The 18932-nt window shown below is 41.0% G+C and overlaps 1 protein-coding gene across 1 annotated transcript in view; it reads right to left on the reverse strand.

Moving 5' to 3' along the window:
- LOC149450057 (zinc metalloproteinase-disintegrin-like VAP1) overlaps positions 1-18932 on the reverse strand; it is a 72070-nt gene that overhangs the window by 18778 nt on the left and 34360 nt on the right. Inside the window, exons 6-16 of the mRNA XM_089692490.1 lie at positions 16579-16756; positions 15863-15925; positions 13666-13737; positions 12091-12260; positions 10111-10195; positions 8692-8822; positions 6243-6420; positions 3874-3963; positions 2417-2612; positions 781-877; positions 575-695 (exon numbers count right to left, since the gene is read on the reverse strand). Coding sequence (XP_089548616.1) covers positions 575-695; positions 781-877; positions 2417-2612; positions 3874-3963; positions 6243-6420; positions 8692-8822; positions 10111-10195; positions 12091-12260; positions 13666-13737; positions 15863-15925; positions 16579-16756 — 1381 coding nt within the window. The remainder of the gene's footprint in view (positions 1-574; positions 696-780; positions 878-2416; positions 2613-3873; positions 3964-6242; positions 6421-8691; positions 8823-10110; positions 10196-12090; positions 12261-13665; positions 13738-15862; positions 15926-16578; positions 16757-18932) is intronic.

The following is an 18932-nucleotide window of genomic DNA, read 5'->3' on the forward strand; positions in this document are numbered from 1 at the left end:
TATGGAAATCTACAACATATTTATTATACTTATTGTAAATAAGCCTTTCCCTATTTGTAGGTAAAACTTCTTTTTTTCCAGGTGTGGCTCACAGTTCTATTCTTTGGCTAATAACATATAAAAAAATGAAATCCCATGACCAGAGCTGCGTATTTCACACCTGTAATGTGTTTCCTGGATTCATTTGTACATATCTTTCTTGTCCCACTTACCTTTATCTTTCTACTCATTTTGATCTCCTGGTCTGTTGTTGGTTCACCTAATTTGTGTTCTTTGATGTCCTGTCCAATGTGTACTTGTGCGTATTTAAGTATGCCTTTCAGTTATTTATAGGGATGATTGATGAATTTTGACAAACTTGCCAATTTGCAACAAAATACAGCTTTTGTCTTTGTGTTTCTTTCACTTCTTTTTGTAATTTTTAGTCATCGCTTGACCCTCCCCCCCCCATCACATACCTTTCTGGAAATTACGGATATTCAAAAACTGTCATTTTTAGATTTTCCTATATATATGAAAACCTTGTAAACTGAATGTATGGCAATAGTCACCCTGCATGCTTGGGGATACTCACACTTTCATTTGCACAGCGTGTTCCATCTTCCACCAGCACTTGTGGGTTCAGGATATTACAATCCGAATTAGATGGACGAGAGCTGCTTCTAGAGCAGAACAACACTCCGCACTTCACATCCCTGTGTACATAGAGGATGCAGTTAGATATTGATGAGGATCACATATGCATAACATATCTGATCATTGACTCTGACATGCACTCACTTGGCCGGGCACACGACATTGACTCCAGACTGACGGCAAAACCCGGGGTTGCCTCTTGTGTTTAATGCAAAGCAGGAATCTGACCCAGCAACATAACCTAGTGTAACAGATGAATATATATATATCACTTATACAAAAATCACTTATACACTGTAGTATGTGCAGAACATCAGCTGGAGCTGTATACTGCCAGTGAGCAGACATCTTTAGCAAATGCTGTAAAACTATATAACATAAAGTAGCAACTAAAAAGCCCAATCTTTTCCTACCAGCAGGAGAGTTGATAACATCCTAAAAGACCTGGGGCATCCCTGGGCACCTAGATTGAACTGTTGCAGCACAATTCTACCCAATCCTTTCTATTGAGCCTCCTCTTCTTCCCCTAGTCTCTTTGCATATCTTGGCTGTCGCTAGCAGTGATTCCAGGCCATATAACTAGAGCACTCGAAAAGGCATACAAAAATATCTATCAGTGCCATTCCCACCATCATACCTATACAATACACTGATCAGCCGTACCATTATTTCCACCCACCATCACATTATGACCATCAACCTAATATTGAGTAGATCCCCTTTTGCCACCAAAAAGCCATGACTAATCGAGGCATGGCCACCACTAGACAAAGCATCACACAGTCTCTGCTGGCTTGCCTTCTTCACATAATACATCTCTTCCCCAGGTCCCACACACACCCAGACATCTACCTCATGTTAAAGAAAAAAAATGATTTAATAGACTAGGCCACCTTCTTCCATTGCTCCTGGGACCGGTTCTGATAATCACATGCCCATTGTAGGTGCATTTGGCTTTGCACATGGGTCAGCAAATGCGTCCTGACTGATCTACGACTATGCAGCCCCATACTCAACAACCACCAATGCTCTGTGTGCTCAGACACCTTCTATCGGAACCAGCATTAATATTTTCAGTAATCTGAGCTACAGTAGCTCTTCTATTGGATCAGATTAAACAAGCCAGCCTTCGCTCCCCACGCGCATCATTGATTCTTGTCCGCCCATGACGCTGTCTCCAGTTAAGTACTTTTCCTTCATTGGATCACTTTAGGTAGGTCCTGACCACTGCAAACTGGAAACATCCCACAAGAGCTACAGTTTTGGAGTTGATGTGACCCAGTTGTCTAGCCATTACAAGTTGGCCCTTGTCAAAGTCACTCAACTCTTTACACTTGCCCACTTTGTCTGCTTTCAACACATCAATTTTGGGAACAACATGCTCACTTGCTGCTTCCACCCACTATCAGGTGCCATTGTAAAGAGATAATCAATATTATTCACTTTATCTGTCCGTGGTCATAATGTTATGTCTGATTGGTGTACATCCATATATAACCAAAAAAGAATTGTGTTTAGTTGAGGTCTGGGTCCAAAAGACCCAGATGTCATCTTTAGCAGTAAAACAATAGAGGTTTTACTCCTCCATCACTGTAAAATAAAAATGAAGTTTTGGGCTTACATTCCACTTTTAGGAATAGTCATCTCCCCACCTGCAGCCTGCTGATTGGACATTGAGCAAGAAGTAGCAACACAGTGATATGTCATCAACTCTGCTCACTCTGCCCTCTCCTCCTGTCTGTGTGTACAAGCAGAAGTTGGTTGGTTGCTTCCTGCTTACCTTGACCCCAATGCATTAGACATTGACTTTGGAGAGTGGGACATCTGCCGTTGTAGCAGTGTCCTCCACCATTTGTGCAGGGAAATCCATTGACCCGGAGGCGGTCAGAAGGACACATGGCAGACTTCCCATCACACATCTCCGTTAAGTCGCAGTCATCTTTAGAGGCTCTGCACACAGATCCTGCAGTCTTCAGCTAAAACATAAAGATAACAATCACCTAGTTTTCATTATATTTTGCTTACATTTTACATGCTCACTGCACCATATTTTCATTACTCTATTAAATACACATTTGTACATCCCCCTAGGTGCTATTGGCATTTCACTCCAGTATTTTAGCCACCCTGATCAAGGAATGTTAAAATAAAAGCTGGTAGACTTAGGGCTCATATACACAAGTGTTGCCCTCAGAAAAGTGATTGTTGGGCTGTATGTAGAGGATTATTTGTGCTGCACAGCAATGCAGAGAACATTACACAATATTCATTACCCGCATTCGTGTGCTGTGGTTCCATTCATTCTGAAAGGCACTGCAGTGCACCAAAGTACATAACATACAGTGCAGTGATGTGGGCTTCACTGCAATGCAGCAATGTGAATCACTGTTAGTGCACGCATCAGTTAATAATTAGTAATGCCTTTATGGTGAATTATTAATTTTTTTTGTGCACTTTACTACAGCGTACCAATGCGGAATATGCAATGCAGCAATGTGAATCATTCCAAATGTCACCCCAATGCACCATGCCAGTGGACATGCAATGCACTGACAAAAATGCTGCAAGCACCTTTTTTGGAGAGTTAGACAGCCAATTGAAATGAATGGCCTCCTTTACGCAAAGCAAATGAATGTGCGACACAACACCCATTAAGTACAAAGATGTAAATAGGTCCTTATGGCTGTTAAAGGAATAGTAGCAGAGAGTGAATCTCCCAGTGGGGGCAACTGTATGAGATTGTTCATACTTTTTGCCATGTCTTCATTAGAAGGAGTAAGGGAAAATCTCACCTACTGGGACAAATTTCAACCTAACATCCTTATTCTACCCAAATCTGTAAGCGATATTTCAATTACAGTTAGTGTGCGGTGGGCCAAGTCACCCACTGACTTCTTTATCTCTTGAGGATGTCAACAGAGGGCTTCTCCATCTTCTCTGTAACTGACAAAATGGGAGTCTTGGATGTTCTCACCATCTTGGGGTGTCCCGCACTCCTGCCGTTGCATTTTCCATAATATAATAGAAGTGAAAATTCCAACAGGAAGAGTGGGACCTCTTCATAATGGCAACAGTATGAACCCAGGAACTCAAGTACTGAGATCTCAACATTGGAAACTCTGAGAGCCCTTGAGAATACAAGAATCCATTAGATGTTGTAACTTTTCAACATCTATTAAACTCCCATATACTAGTTTTAGATGCAGTAACTGTTTCATTATTGCCTACAGCACTCACCTGACAATTAGAGCAGCACTCTCCCTCTGCACACTGAGCGTTGTTTTTGAGTTTGCAGGTTTTGGCATCACAGCAGTTGCTGGTACATTCCTGTAGGCAGATGTGGATTGCTGAATATACTCATTGCATATTTAATCTCAGGACAACAGAGTTACAGACACTAATATATTTTGGGGTTTGCGTACTAGAACTGTTATATGGTCAATTACCCTAAAACTGAACTTCAGAATAATTAAATATTGTATAAATACAAGATGCATATAATTTCTTGGTGTTCTTTGTGTATTTCTTCTAGATCTGTGCAGTAATCTGGTGTGAGACTTTGTCTCTGTGCATGAATTTCCTGTAGTAAAGACTGGTCTCTGCTGCTCTCTTTTCTTGTGCAGAGTGATTGGTCTTGTCTCCATCCCCTCCTGTAGTTTTCTGTAGGCAGCCTGTACTGGGTAGGACTTATTGGGCCTCTCCCACAGCTCTGCTGTCTGCGCAGGCTATGCACAGTGCAGTTATGGTGTCACGGATACTCTTACAAAGCAATAACTGGGTTTTCAATAGCATTTATAGCACATAAAGTGGATTTATACAGTTGCAAGAAAAAGTATGTGAACCCCTTGGGATTACGTGGAGTTTTGCATGAATTGGGCATAAAATGTGCTCTGAACGTCATCTAAGTCACAACAATAGAAGAACACAGTCTGCTGAACATAATACTACACAAACATTAGATGTTGCCATGGTTTAATTGCACATAACATGTAAACATTCACAGTGCAGGGAGGAAAAAGTATGTGAACCTTTGGACTTAATAACTGGTTGACCCTCCTTTGGCAGCAATAACCTCAACCAAACGTTTCCTGTAGTTGCAGATCAGACCTGCACAACGATCTGGAGTAATTTTGGACCACTCCTCTTCACAAAACTGTTTCAGTGTAGCAATATTCTTGGGATGTCTGGTGTGAATCGCTCTCTTAAGGTCATGCCACAGCATTTCAATCGGGTTGAGGTCAGGACTCTGACTGGGCAGCTCCAGAAGGCGTATTCTGTGCTGTTGCAGCCATTGTTTTGTTGAATTACTTGTATGCTTTGGGTCATTGTCCTGTTGCATCACCCATCCTCTGCGGAGCTTCAGTTGGTGGACAGATGGTCGTACGTTTTCCTGCAAAATGTCTTGATAAACTCTGGAATTCATTTTCCCATCAATGACAACAATCCGTCCAGGCCCTGAGGCAACAAAGCAGCCCCAAACCATGATGCTCCCCCTGCCATGTTTTACAGTGGGGATGAGGTTTTGATGTTGGTGTGCTGTGCCTTTTTTTCTCCACACATATTGTGTGTTCTTCCCAAACAACTCAATCTTAGTTTCATCTGTCCACAGTATATTGTGCCAGTAGTGCTGTGGAACATCCAGGTGCTCTTTTGCAAACTTCAAACCTGCTGCAATATTCTTTTTGGACAGCAATGGCTTCCTCCGTGGTGTCCTCCCATGTACTCCATTCTTGTTTAATGTTTTCCTTATTGTAGATGTGTCAACAAAAATGTTAGCATGTGCCAGAGATTTCTGTAGGTCTTTAGCTGACACTCTGGGATTCTTCTTTACCTCATGCAGCATTCTGCGCTGTGCTCTTACAGTCATTTTTACAGGATGACCACGCCTACGGAGAGTAGCAACAGTGCTAAACTTTCTCCATTTGTAGACAGTCTGTCTTACCGTGGACACATGAACATCAAGGCTTTTGGAAATACTTTTGTAACCCTTTCCAGCTTCATGCAAGTCAACAATTCTTGATCGTAGGTCTTCTGAGAGCTCTTTTCTGCGAGGCATGGTTCACATCAGACAGTGCTTCTTGAAACCAGTAAACCCAGAACAGGTGTGTGTTTTTTAAGGGCAGGACAGCTGTCAGCAACACATCCAATATCATCACACTGATTGGAGTCAAGGTTGGCTCACTCCTGGCTCCAATTAGCTCTGGGAGAAGTCATTAAGCTAGGGCCTCACATACTTTTTCCACCCTGCACTGTGAATGTTTACATGTTATGTGCAATTAAACCATGGCAACATCTAATGTTTGTGTAGTATTATGTTCAGCAGACTGTGTTCTTCTATTGTTGTGACTTAGATGACGTTCAGAGCACATTTTATGCCCAATTCATGCAAAACTCCACGTAATCCCAAGGGGTTCACATACTTTTTCTTGCAACTGTATATGCTGTGGCTACTGAGGAATATATATCAATGAACGTTTACGTGCCTGGAGCTCAGCTTTAAATAGACAATTGTGTGTACCAGGTTAGCTCAGTGTCAGGTGTGTCTGGCTCGATCTGTGACATTAATAGAGCATATGTATAAAAATATGTAAAGAAAATGTGAGTACCTCCTCTGTACCACAGTCACATTCCTCTCCCACTTCTGTGAATCGGTTTCCACAAACTGCAGCGCTCACAACCTCAGTTTTGTCTGGCATGTTCTTCATACAGAGCGGCATTTTTTTCAGGATAAAGTCCTGATAGTTCTGGTGACTGCAGAAGCTAAATTCTTGTGGAGTTTTATAACTGTATGAGGAAGAGGAACAGATGTACATTATACAGTGAAAACTGTTAAAAAGAAAGACGGATTAGTAATGTATACAGTTAGGCTATGTTCACACTTGTGCATTGCGGGGATGCAAGCAAAATCACATGCTTATCTGCAATGCACAAAAATGCCCCTCTGCTGCCCGTATAAAAGAGGTCTTTAGTGTTCCACACAAGTGTGCTTGTCAAGAATTACACAGTGTTGTAATCAGTATGTCCCAATATCTGTAATCTGTATACTGTCTATCCTCTTCTTCTCCCTAACATTCATTCTACATGCTTCCTTTGATCTCCTCTAATGGTCCATCACTCAAGGTCTTTTATCTCCTTCCCACTATATCTTGCTCAGTTGCACTAAAACTATGTAACACATTGTTGAGCCCACATAATGCCTTTCACTGTCCCTCAGTGCCAGTTCACACTGATGCAGTGCGAATCTAATGCTGTTTCACAGTGCAGTATCACAGTGCAATTTCTGCTGTGACAGGTGAAAATTGAATGCGATTTCTGAGGGGAATGGGCATAGCAGGAGATGAAATTAGCACCACACTCACACTAAACACGCACATGACCCTTTTTTCAACTGGATCAGATTTGCACCTCATACACACTATATTGCAAAAATTATTGGGACACCCCTCCAAATCATTGAATTTAGGTGTTCCAATAACCTCCATGGCCACAGGTGGATAAAATCAAGCACCTAGGCATGCAGACTGCTTCTACAAACATTTGTGAAAGAATGGTTTGCTCTCAGGAGCTCAGTGAATTTAAGCGTGGTACCGTGATACCTGTGCAGTAAGTCAATCGGTGAAATCTCCTTGCTACTAAATATTTCACGGTCAACTGTTAGTGGTATTATAACAAAGTGGAAGCAACTGGGAACAACATCAACTCAGCCACAAAGTGGTAGGCCACGTAAAATGACAGAGTGGGGTCAGCGCATGCTGAAGCACACAGTGCACAGAAGTCGCCAACTGTCTGCAGAGTCAATAGCTAAAGACCTCCAAACTTCATGTGGCCTTCAGATTAGCACAACAATAGTGCGTAGAGAGCTTCATGGAATGGGTTTCCATGGCCGAGCAGCTGCATCCAAGCCTTATATCACCAAGTACAATGTAAAGCATCGGATGCAGTGGTGTAAAACATGCCACCACTGGAATCTAGAGCAGTGGAGACATGCTCTCTGGAGTGACGAATCATGCTTCTGTCTGGCAATCTAATGGACGTGTCTGGGTTTGTCGGTTGCCAGGAGAATAGCACTTGCCTGACTGCATTATGCTTAGTGTAAAGTTTGGTAGAGGGGGGATTATGGTGTGGGGTTGTTTTTCAGGGGTTAGGCTTGGCTCCTTAGTTCCAGTGAAGGAAACTCTTAAGGCGTCAGCATACCAAGACATTTTGGACAATTTCATGCTCCCAACTTTGTGGGCACAGTTTGGTGACGGTCCCTTCCTGTTCCAACATGTCCTGACCTCAATCCAATATAACACCTTTGGGACAAATTAGAGTGGAAACTGTGAGCCATGCCTTCTCGTCCAACATCAATGCCTGACTCCACAAATGCATCTGAATCCTACGGACTAAGCGGACTAAGACTGGGATGCGATTAAAGTTCATGTACGTGTAAAGGCAGGCATCCCAATACTTTTGGCAGTATAGCGTATGTGAACAGGACTCATTGGGAACAATGTTTTTGACATTGTGAATCTATGCTTTTCTGAACACATTTGATCTGCATAGGATTCACAGCAGTGTGAACTGGCACTTGGTCAGCTATCCAATCTCTGTCTTGATTGCCATCCAGCCAGTGCAATTATGGGAATGGTAGCTCTAATGTCCACAGCAGCTGGTGATATGAGATTCAAGAGGGTGGCGCCCAACAGCAGACAGAGGGGAATCTTGCAGAATGAATAAGGCATGGTTTCAGTAGGCAAACCAGCTGCAAAAGTAAGTAGGAAGAACACAGTAATAAAAACTGTTTAAGAACAGGGTCTCTTTAGGCATACAAGACAACCATGTTCTTTCTGTAACAATAGTGAAGGAGATTGGTAAGGCATTTTTCTATTGTTAGCTTGCATAGGCAGGTATTTTCACATAGTCATAGAGATCAGTGTCTAACAAACTCCAAAGGTTGGAGGAAATCATCCTGATAGCATACATAATCATAGCAAGGCAGTGAATCCCACCCCGATCCACAACAGAAAACTGTAATCAAAAAATTCTTTATATTTTGTATTTGAACAGACATGCCTTAAGGAAGGTGCCATGATACAGGATTCCGAATTGCAGAAACATGAACTGCCATCATGATCCATTCCCAGATTGTGTCCCATTTCATGAGCAAGAGTCGCTCCCACGGGAATATATTCTTGAGAGTGATCCTAAGAACATAACATAGAAAGCTATCAAGTCAGCATTTCAATGTACACATGGAAGCATCACCTTTTAATTAATTGTGATTTGAGTATTTCCTTTCCTACATTCAGCAGAAAGCTTGGTGTAAGGCTTCACACTGGTGGCAGAGGAGCAGTAGAAAGGTTGGTGGTCCACCTTTTTATTGTCCCCCTGTAGGCAGGGCCAAGCACTTAATAGCTAGAGGAGAGAGAACACATACGGAGGCCAAGTGGTCCAGAAATGTATATTAAGATGAGAGTTCCAAGACAGTAGTAAAAAGTCTGTATACATGACAGTTTCCGCCTGGCAGCACTTACTGGAAACTGTGCAGAAGATACCCGGACACACTGCTGATACCAGACAGCATCTGACAGAGGAGGTAGCTAGAAGGAAGATCGACATCAAGGCACCTTGATGAGGAAGGGCTCCCACCTGAGGCACAGCGACAGTCCCTACTCTTTTCATCCTCCACTGCAACCTCCCCCTACTCTAAGTACTCTGTCCCTGACCAGCAGGGTCTCTGTCCCTGACCTAGCTACTTCGCGAATGTGCACCAAACGAAGGAGGACAGTGCTATTGATTAGCACTGCCCACACCAAAGAAGGCTCCAGAGCTCAACCAGGGTAGCAGCATCCAATTGGACAGCTGCTCTCCTGATGACACCTATAGAGGAACATGGCTTCTCCTTGCCCTCCGCTCCCTCTCTGCATGGTGGCTCCAGAACGGCACCACCTATGCAGGGAAGCAAAACTACACCTGCTTACACCTCGACTTGCCCCTTCCAAATTTGCATGATGGCAAGAGGGTGCTTTCATATTGCCACTGCCATGATTTTTCGCTTTACAATGTGGCAATTTTAACTCAGCATGTTGAGTTTGACATATGGCACCACCACTGAAGGCAATGGGACTGCACTACAACCGCATGCCAAAGGCAGCTATGGCGGTTACGGTGGTTCAATGTAAAATCACCACTCGGATAGAAAAAATGCCCATGAGGAGCACAAAACCAATACTGCCTCCTGCATGCCTGTTAATTGGCTGACAACCATAGTCTGAAAAGCTATCCAGTGCACATTACTTTTCAGAGTGTGGTCTGCAGTGAATCGTGAAATAAGCTGAAATAAGTCTTATAGTGACGCATTTGTTAAAACTACCTACAGACTAAGTATTAGGGAATTCCCTTTTAGGGTGTAAGAAAAATATACCTGTTGGACAGTTAATGTAACAAGTCTGACCAATGGAGACAGCAATAGGAGTTTGTGTCATGTCTCACCTGGATAACTCCTGTGGAGTGGGTGTCACTGCACAGAGTGCTGACCCAGGCCAGTCCCACTGTAGCACCATCAAAGTCAGTGTATCTGAAAAAGAAACATGGTGGCCAGCATTTTAATAGTAGACTGAGATGTCTAAAACATAACTTATATCACTGCATGTCAGGTCCACCTGACATCATTAGGCACCCTACCCGTCACTAGAGTGAGCTGTGCTTTGGATGTCCTTGCTTGGAAAATGCTTCTAAAAAGTGTTTCAAAGGTTAGAAAGCGTGATATTTCTAATATTTGGTCCTGGAGTGGCCTAGCCAGTCTCCAGATCTCAACCCCATAGAAAATCTTTGGAGGGAGTTGAAAGTCCGTGTTGCCCAGTGACAGCCCCAAAATATCACTGTTCTAGAGGAGATCTGCATGGAGGATTGGGCCAACATACCAGCAACAGTGTGTGCCAACCTTGTGAAGACTTACAGGAAACGTTTGACCTCTGTCATTGCCAACAAAGGATATATAACAAAGTATTGAGATGAACTTTTGATATTGACCAAATACTTATTTTCCACCATAATTTGCAAATAAATTCTTTCCAAATCAGCCAATGTGATTGTCTGGATTTTTTTTCTCATTTTGTCTCTCATAGTTGAGGTCTACCTATGATGCCAATTACAGGCCTCTCTCATCTTTTTAAGTGGGAGAACTTGCACAATTGGTGGCTGTCTAAATACTCTTTTGCCCCACTGTATGTGACATAATCATCTCATGACTGGAAACCATGCTGGCTGGTTCTTGATAATTAATGGAGATCCAGCCACAGCATACTGTGGTATGTGCCGATGGTTTGTGCACATATGACATGTTCCTCGAAGCAGAATTTCTGCAAGACTGCACACTCATAGATGTAAAGAAAAAATAGAATAACATCTGTAATACAGGGAATTGTGTTGAGGGATGTTAGGCTACAGCTTGGGCTTGCAAGGGATTGTGAGATGGACTAGCTATAGTAAGCAAGAGGGGAAATCCTGTTGTGTACCTCTGTGGTGGCATTCACAAGTTGAAAATGCTAGCTGCCTGGCTGTGTCTGGCTGCAGTACTCTGGAGACCTGGAACAGGCATACTATACATAAGTGCCAGAATTTTTTATACTTGTTTCAGGTCAGTGACTCAGATAGCACTGAAGGGTTACCATCAGCATGAAAACCAGGGAACAAACATTCTCAAAAGTCAGAACATTCTAAAAAGGTCAGTAATAGCAGGCAACATCATTTAATTGTGTCTTGTATACATTAAGACTGCTTTAACATTTTGTGCATCTTTAATTAAGAATGTGGTTCAGCTTTTTTTCTGGCTGAGACTCTACTTAGCCTAGATCAGCCTTTCTCAAGCTTTTCAACACAAAGGAAACCTTGAAATAACTCTCCAGTCTCAGGGAACCCCTGATAAAAACTACTGAATCTCCAACTCATTAAACATTAGTCCCATGATCATTGGAAATAATGCTCCTTACAGTTGTGGTCATTGGAAAGAATTACTCCTTTACAGATACCTAAAAATATCACTGTGTCAGTGGAACCTTATCTGAGAGGCAGAAATTGCTCACTGCTCAAGGAATCTCTAGAAAACCCCTGGAAGAACCCTAGGGTTCCATTGAACCCTGGTTGAGAAACCCTAGCCTAGATGGCAGCTGGCACCACAAAACAATAAGTTGCATTTAGTTACAATGAAAAGTTTAGTAGAAAACTATGGTAAGACAAACTCTATAAAGGAAGCCTCATATCTTAAGCAAGAGCATTTATTCACAGCAGCCCTGCATCCATAAACAATTTGAAGAAATAGATTATAAGTACAAACAGTGCAGGATATACTGTATTTCAGGTCATTCGTCATTCAGGTTAATGAGTTTTGCTGTGCAATTACATATCTTTTCGCCTAATTAACATCTGCCTTTGTCTATGCTAAATACAGCAGGCCACAATTGGTATACTTACGTCAGAAACTGAGCATTGTCATTGGGTTTCCTGGGCAGTAAATATCGTTTCCTCCATTCAGAAAACCGATTGAGATTGGTGTTAGCCGAAGAGACAACTTGAAATTGGTCTCTGGTATCCCAGATCTCAAGTCCAGTCAGAGCCACAAAAATATTTAAGGGTTTGTATACCTGAAAATGACAAAATATACTGTAAGATGCACTATATGACCAGCAATATGTGGATATCCTCCTAAATTATTCAGGAGTTTCCAAAGAAGGGTACTTAAACCTCAGCAAACAAATATATTTTAGAGAACTGAGTGCTTCTAACCTTGTGGCAACAGTTTGTGGACGACCCTTTTCTGTTTCAGCTTAGCTGTACTCCTATTTACAAAGCCAGCTCCATAAAGACATGGTTTGATACTGTAAGTCTGACTCAGGGGTGGACTGACCATTCGAACACTCGGGCACTGCCCGAGGGCCCAGGGTCAGTAGGGGGCCCCATGAGATGCCCCTGGTACCTTTCATAGGCTTTTTTGGGAGTGGTTTGAGTGTGGGTGAGGACACAGGGGCCCCATGATCCCCTATTGTCCAGGGGCCCCATGAGTTGGCAGTGCGTCCCTGGTCTGACTTGAAGAAACTTGAATAACCTGCACAGAGCTCTGACCTCAACCCTACTGAACATCATGGGGATGAACTGGAATTACTTTTTGTGAGCCTCGTCTTCGCATTCACAACCAGTACTTAGTCTCATAAATTTTTTTTTTTGCGTGAATGGGCACAAATACCAACAGACACACTTTGAAGTTTTGTGGAAATCCTTTAAAGAAAAGTGGAGACTGTTATAGCTGAAAATGGAGGAATGTGAAGGTGGTAACTCCTTACTAACATCCATGGTTTTGGAGAAGGATGGGTTTGATGGTCACATGGTGTTCACAAACATGGACAATCTCTATGATATTCCTGATTAAATGTATAGAATCTCTTGCGCATGGGTACCTTTAAGCCCAAAAATGTATTTCTAAAGTCACAATCCAGTCATCATATTTTACTTTTTTATGGATGGAATAGGGTGAGGGGGGTAGAGCCTCTGTTAAATTTTCTTGCTGTCTGTGTCCCTACTGGGGATATTGCCCATCACCACCTGTGAGGACGTGAAGTGGTGGGAAACCTCTCTGATAATGTTTTATTAGCAGTTTTTGTCATTCTATCTCTTTGACAACCATACCCTCAATTTCTTGTATGGGTGTTGTACGAACAGAAAGCATGAGAAAATCTATGCATAAAACAGAAATTACAACATAAATAAGAACACAATTGTTAACTCTTTTTTACTATCAAAAACAAAAAGCTCTCGAGTTCGGATTCAGTGTAAAAAAAACAACTTTACAAATCGAACATACATTTGGTATAACTTGTAAAAAGCATTTAATATGATATCTCAAACTAGACAAATATCCTGATAATATTAATTGGTGTTGCAGTTTCTTCCATTGTACATTCTAGGAAGACCACTGTGGCGGGAGATTACAAATCAGCCAGCCCACATTAGCTGTTACAAGGATAAGGATTTCTTGATTGTGCAGCTACTTACCAAGTTAACAAAATTAACAATTCCAAATATTCGTTCCCGTAGCTCTCTTTTGCTACGATTGTACTTGATATACTAGAAGAAACAATGTCATGCATTAGTGGTGCTAACATTTTCTCAGGCATTGTTGTGTCAAACTATAAAAACTGGAGAGAAATGACATCTGAAATCGGATTTATTGTTATTGGCAACACTTTTCCTTTCTTCACCCGTGGTCTATGGAGCTCTCATTATCAGTTGCCAGAAATTTGTTCTGTGGTCAGCTAGCTCAATACACATAAAAACTAAAGCATTATCATAAAATTTAGGAACCTTGTCTTAGATGGCTATATGTATGAATGGCAAGAGATGAGGTTGTTACCTTGCCTGAAGATTAGTCAGCAACCATTTGTCCCACTGGACACTGTGGGGTCATCACAGTGATTCATAGCCTGATTTAGTTAGTATCACTAGGATAGAAAGAGAATTGGTCTGGGGAAGACTGCTGCTTGCACCAGTGGTGTACTACATTATTCCCTTTTAAAGTTGTCCCTATCACAGTGCAGGTGTCCTTCTGGTGAATGTGTTTTAATATATAGTAACTTATTCACCACCAGTAAAAGTTTGTTGATTGTAAAATCCACTGCTTTTTCAATACCATGGTATCAAGTATGTAGGTACAAGGAAATATGAAATCAAATCTCATTCACAACAACATCTTTTTGAACAATCACCTTAGAGAGAACCTAAAGCGTATGAAAGGACAAAAAATTTTGCATCTCTCCAATACATGCATATTTCCTCATGTTTTTTTATTAATAATCTTACAAGAATAGAAAAATACCTGATAATCTGCCAGAAGTCCAGTGTGCTCCTGTTTAGGCTGACAACACAGTGCCTTTTCTATACTGAAATCCTAATCAGCTTTGTTAGCCCGGGCTGTTGATCTACAAAACTCCACCTATCCCCATCTCTCTCTATCCCTCACTGTCTCACTGCACTGTCTCACTGACTCCTAAATGTCCACTGGCATCTCTATATCAGTAGTACCTGAGTTCCCAGCAGCTGCCCCTGCAAGCATTTTACAATCCTGGTAATAATGTTCCCAGGGGTAAATAAAGCTGTTTCCCATTACAGGAACAAGCAATGGGAGGACATGTCCTACAAAGAGAGAAGTACATTTGGGGGAAACGTGGATAAAGCCTGGACATTTCAGAATACTAGAAAACAAATTCCTTATTGAGATCATTCTGGACAAGCATTTAATACATAAATCCTCATGTCTCCTTTTAAGAATCCTATCTTAGTCACCTATGCGAAGAATTAAATCTAGATGGTAGATACTTACTATTGCAAAACTTGCAGGGAGTTATCCTGTTCAATTTTAAAGTGCTCTGCTATTCAAGTGTTTTCTCTTTTTAGGAATTGTACTTCTAATATGCCAGCCAATTTGTATCTGAACCTACTTCATGCCTCCAACAATTCCAAGGCTAGAAAGAGGGACACCAGTTCTAGAAATGTATGGAAGCAAAGGACACACTTCTACCATACTCCTAGTTATGTGGACTTTAATGAACTGATACACAAAATATTATTAAAAATATTGCTTTTTTTCAATCACTAAGTATTTTTGTGCTGGCTTTTAAAAATAACAGGAGCAATAATTTAGGGGTTGGATGAAATGTTTAAGGTAATATAACATGTTTGATATTTACATGATGAGTTAAAAGGCACATTTGATTTAAAGAGGTCTATTCACCAGATCCAAAAAAGGGACATCTGTGAAGAAGTGAGGGACAGATGATAGGGTGGAGGTTTAGGTGTTTGACCTGTGCATCGTTTGAATTTATAAACTCGTAACAGGGGCTTTTATTTTCAGTGTGCCATCTTTCCTCTTGAGGGACAGATGGATTGGTCCTAAAAGAGGTAAAATAGGGACCTTTTGGAGTTTTACTGTTTGCTCTTGGCAATGTACATCCTGGTATTTGATGAAAATTTATTTTAAGTATATGGTTTGGCACTAAATGGTGGAATTGTGCCATTAGCCTTAACCAGTTTCCTGTAGGTTCTCATTAGATCTTTTATAGTAATTTTTCAAATATTTTTTTCTGGGATTATTACACTAGTTTAATTTATATACCACCTATGCAATATTTGCGTAGTGCATTCCCTGTGCAATTAGTAGTAGATAAGTATAATTTACTATATATTGTTATCTTACCATGGAATTATCAGCAACCATATACAGCTCAATGTATTTTCTTGACTTGAGGAATGCATTTTTCTGTAAAAGAGAAAGTATAGTCATTAAAGTGTAGTCGATAATTCAGAAGTGTAAAACAAGTCTAATAAGTAATTTTACTGGAATAAGCACAGATCAAATGCTGGCAATAGACAGGCAGATATCTTCCTACAAACACCAATCAAGATATATCCACCCATCCTGTGTAGCACTGGGACATGCTCCTATTTTTATACCAGGCAGCCTACCTAAAATAAATGGGACTGGCACTTCTTTTTTCTCATTCAGAACTAAGAAAGTTCAGCCTACTGCCATTAAGCTGGAAAGTTTCTGTGAGCCGTAATGAATGGTAATGACACCAGTTATCAGATATTGTTCCCCAAGGAAGTCCTTTTGCTCCTGAACCCTTACTCCAATGTGACATGGATTATGGCTTGGAGGCAGTAAAGGGCCCATTTATGGCCAAGCCATGAGATCCATCCTATGAGTCTATGCAGATATTATAAAGCTTGTGAATAAAAAAGATAAAATCTTTACTTTCACTAAATCACTGTCATGTCAGAACTCTATAACTTGACTGTGTGGTGATGAATGAGCCACCAAATAGAGTTCAGTTTTTCTAGTTTAGTGAATGAAAGATGCATTCTATTATCAGTTTTGCCTTATGAATGTAGAGCATATAGTATGTTTCCTACCTCATCATTGCTTGTGGAAAATAATATCTTGGTCTGTATGGAATCATTGTACATGGTATGGTCCACACCACAGGTTTTGGGAACCTCCTGGGCTTGATAAGTATACACAGCATGTGCACCACTCTCTGTCTTCAAAGGTTCAATCAACAGCTGCTGTTCTTGAGTCATGATAAAACCACTGTAAAAGAAATTGTAAATTATGTATAAAACTGTAATCTATTTTGTATGATTTGTCTATGTATTGAACACTGTGCACTAATAACGTTTGATTATGTTTGCATTCTTTTGAGTCCTGATTTTACATTAGCATGCCTATGTAGCTCCCCTTTTTACCATAAAAGTACACTTGTAATATTCATTTGATACATACATAAGCGTGTGTACAAAAAAATGTAAATTGCACTGAATAAACAAAGCAGGTATTTGGAAAGATGCAGAGTGTATCTTTTTGTGTCTATTCCCTACTGCAGTAGTTATCATTGGAACCACTAATCATTAGAAAGATAGGAGTTACACTATATTGCCAAAAGTATTGGGATGCCTGCCTTTACACGCATATGAACTTTAATGGCATCCCAGTCTTAGTCCGTAGGGTTCAATATTGAGTTGATAATCAAAAAATGCCACTCAATATAAATAATAAATCAAAAACATACAAAATCCAAAAAAATTAAAAATCAAAATATGTCCAAAATTCTAAAGTCCAAAACTATAACCCCAGTGTTTGTAGTTGTCACATATGTGATTCCACACAGTAATCTCAATATTAGAGCCTCCCACAGGCTTGCACGATCAAAATCACCTCCAAGAAAAAGAAAAGAAAAAACATAGTGCATTATCCTTTTATATAAATAAACTATGAGTGAATGCACTCCACAAAAAACACACTTGTGAATCCTCTATAGTGATTAGAGTGCAAGTGTATAAGTGAAACATGCGTTGTGCCACACAGGTGAAAAACCGTGTTCACTTCTATTAAAGTAAGGAATAAATACTCTTACCAGAGCAACAAAATAATTAAGCCTTATCCAAATAGCAATGGAAGTTCTATAGCCCTCGAAAAGGATCCTTATGGTTATCCCTCTCTCCTTCTATCCTCAGGATCCATCAGCAAGTCAGCTCCATAGTCCTCCTTACACCATACTCCACCAAATTGCCAAAATATATGGGGAATATAATAGTGTAATAGTGTTTTTTGTGGAGTGTATTCACACAAAGTTTTTTTTATGTAAAAGGATAATGCACTATGTTTTTTCTTTTCTTTTTCTTTGAGGTGATTTTGATTGTGCAAGCCTGTGGGAGGCTCTAATATTGAGATTACTGTGTGGAATCACATATATGACAACTACTAACACTGGGGTTATAGTTTTGGACTTTAAAATTTTGGACATATTTTGATTTTTGATTTTTTTGGATCTTGTATGTTTTTGATTTATTATTTATATTGAGTGGCATTTTTTGATTATCAATTTGACAACTTCAAGGGTGAAGGTGGATTTATGCTACTGGGGTATATTTATTTATTTAGTATATTGTCAGTGGTTTGGAGTGGTATGAATATCAATATTGAGTTGGCCCACCCTTTGCAGCTATAACAGCTTCAACTCTTCTGGGAAGGCTGTCCACAAGGTTTAGGAGTGTGTCTATGGGAATGTTTGACCATTCTTCCAGAAGTGCATTTGTGAAGTCAGGCACTGATGTCAGACAAGAAGGCCTGGCTCGCAGTCTCCACTTTAATTCATCCCAAAGGTGTTCTATTGGGTTGAGGTCAGGACTCTGTGCATGCCAGTCAAGTTCCTCCACCCCAAACTCGCGCATTCATGGCTTTATGGACCTTGCTTTGTGCACTGGTGCGCAGTCATGTTGGAACAGGAAGGGGCCATCTCCAAACTGTTCCCACAAAGTTAGGAGCATAATCCCCCCTCCACCAAACTTTACACTTGGCACAATGCAGTCAGGCAAGTTCCGTTCTACTGGCAACCATCTATCCCAGACACGTCCATCAGATTGCCAGACAGAGAAGCATGATTGGTCACTCCAGGGAACACATCTCCACTGCTCTAGAGTCCAGTGGCGGCGTGCTTTACACCACTGCATCTGCCGCTTTGCATTGCGCTTGGTGATATAAGGCTTGGATGCAGCTGCTTGGCCATGGAAACCCATTCCAGGAAGCTCTCTATGCACTGTTGTTGTGCTAATCTGAAGGCCACATGAAGTTTGGAGGTCATTAGTTTTTGACTCTGCAGACAGTTGGCGACTTCTGTGCACTGTGACCTTCAGCATATGCTGAGCCTGCTCTGTCATTTTACATGGCCTACCACTTAACGGCTGAGTTGCTATTGTTCCCAGTTGCT

This window comes from Staurois parvus, unplaced genomic scaffold (assembly GCF_062004578.1).
Source record: "Staurois parvus isolate SC_StPar_1 unplaced genomic scaffold, SC_StPar_1.0 ptg000586l, whole genome shotgun sequence".
Lineage (NCBI taxonomy): Eukaryota > Metazoa > Chordata > Amphibia > Anura > Ranidae > Staurois > Staurois parvus.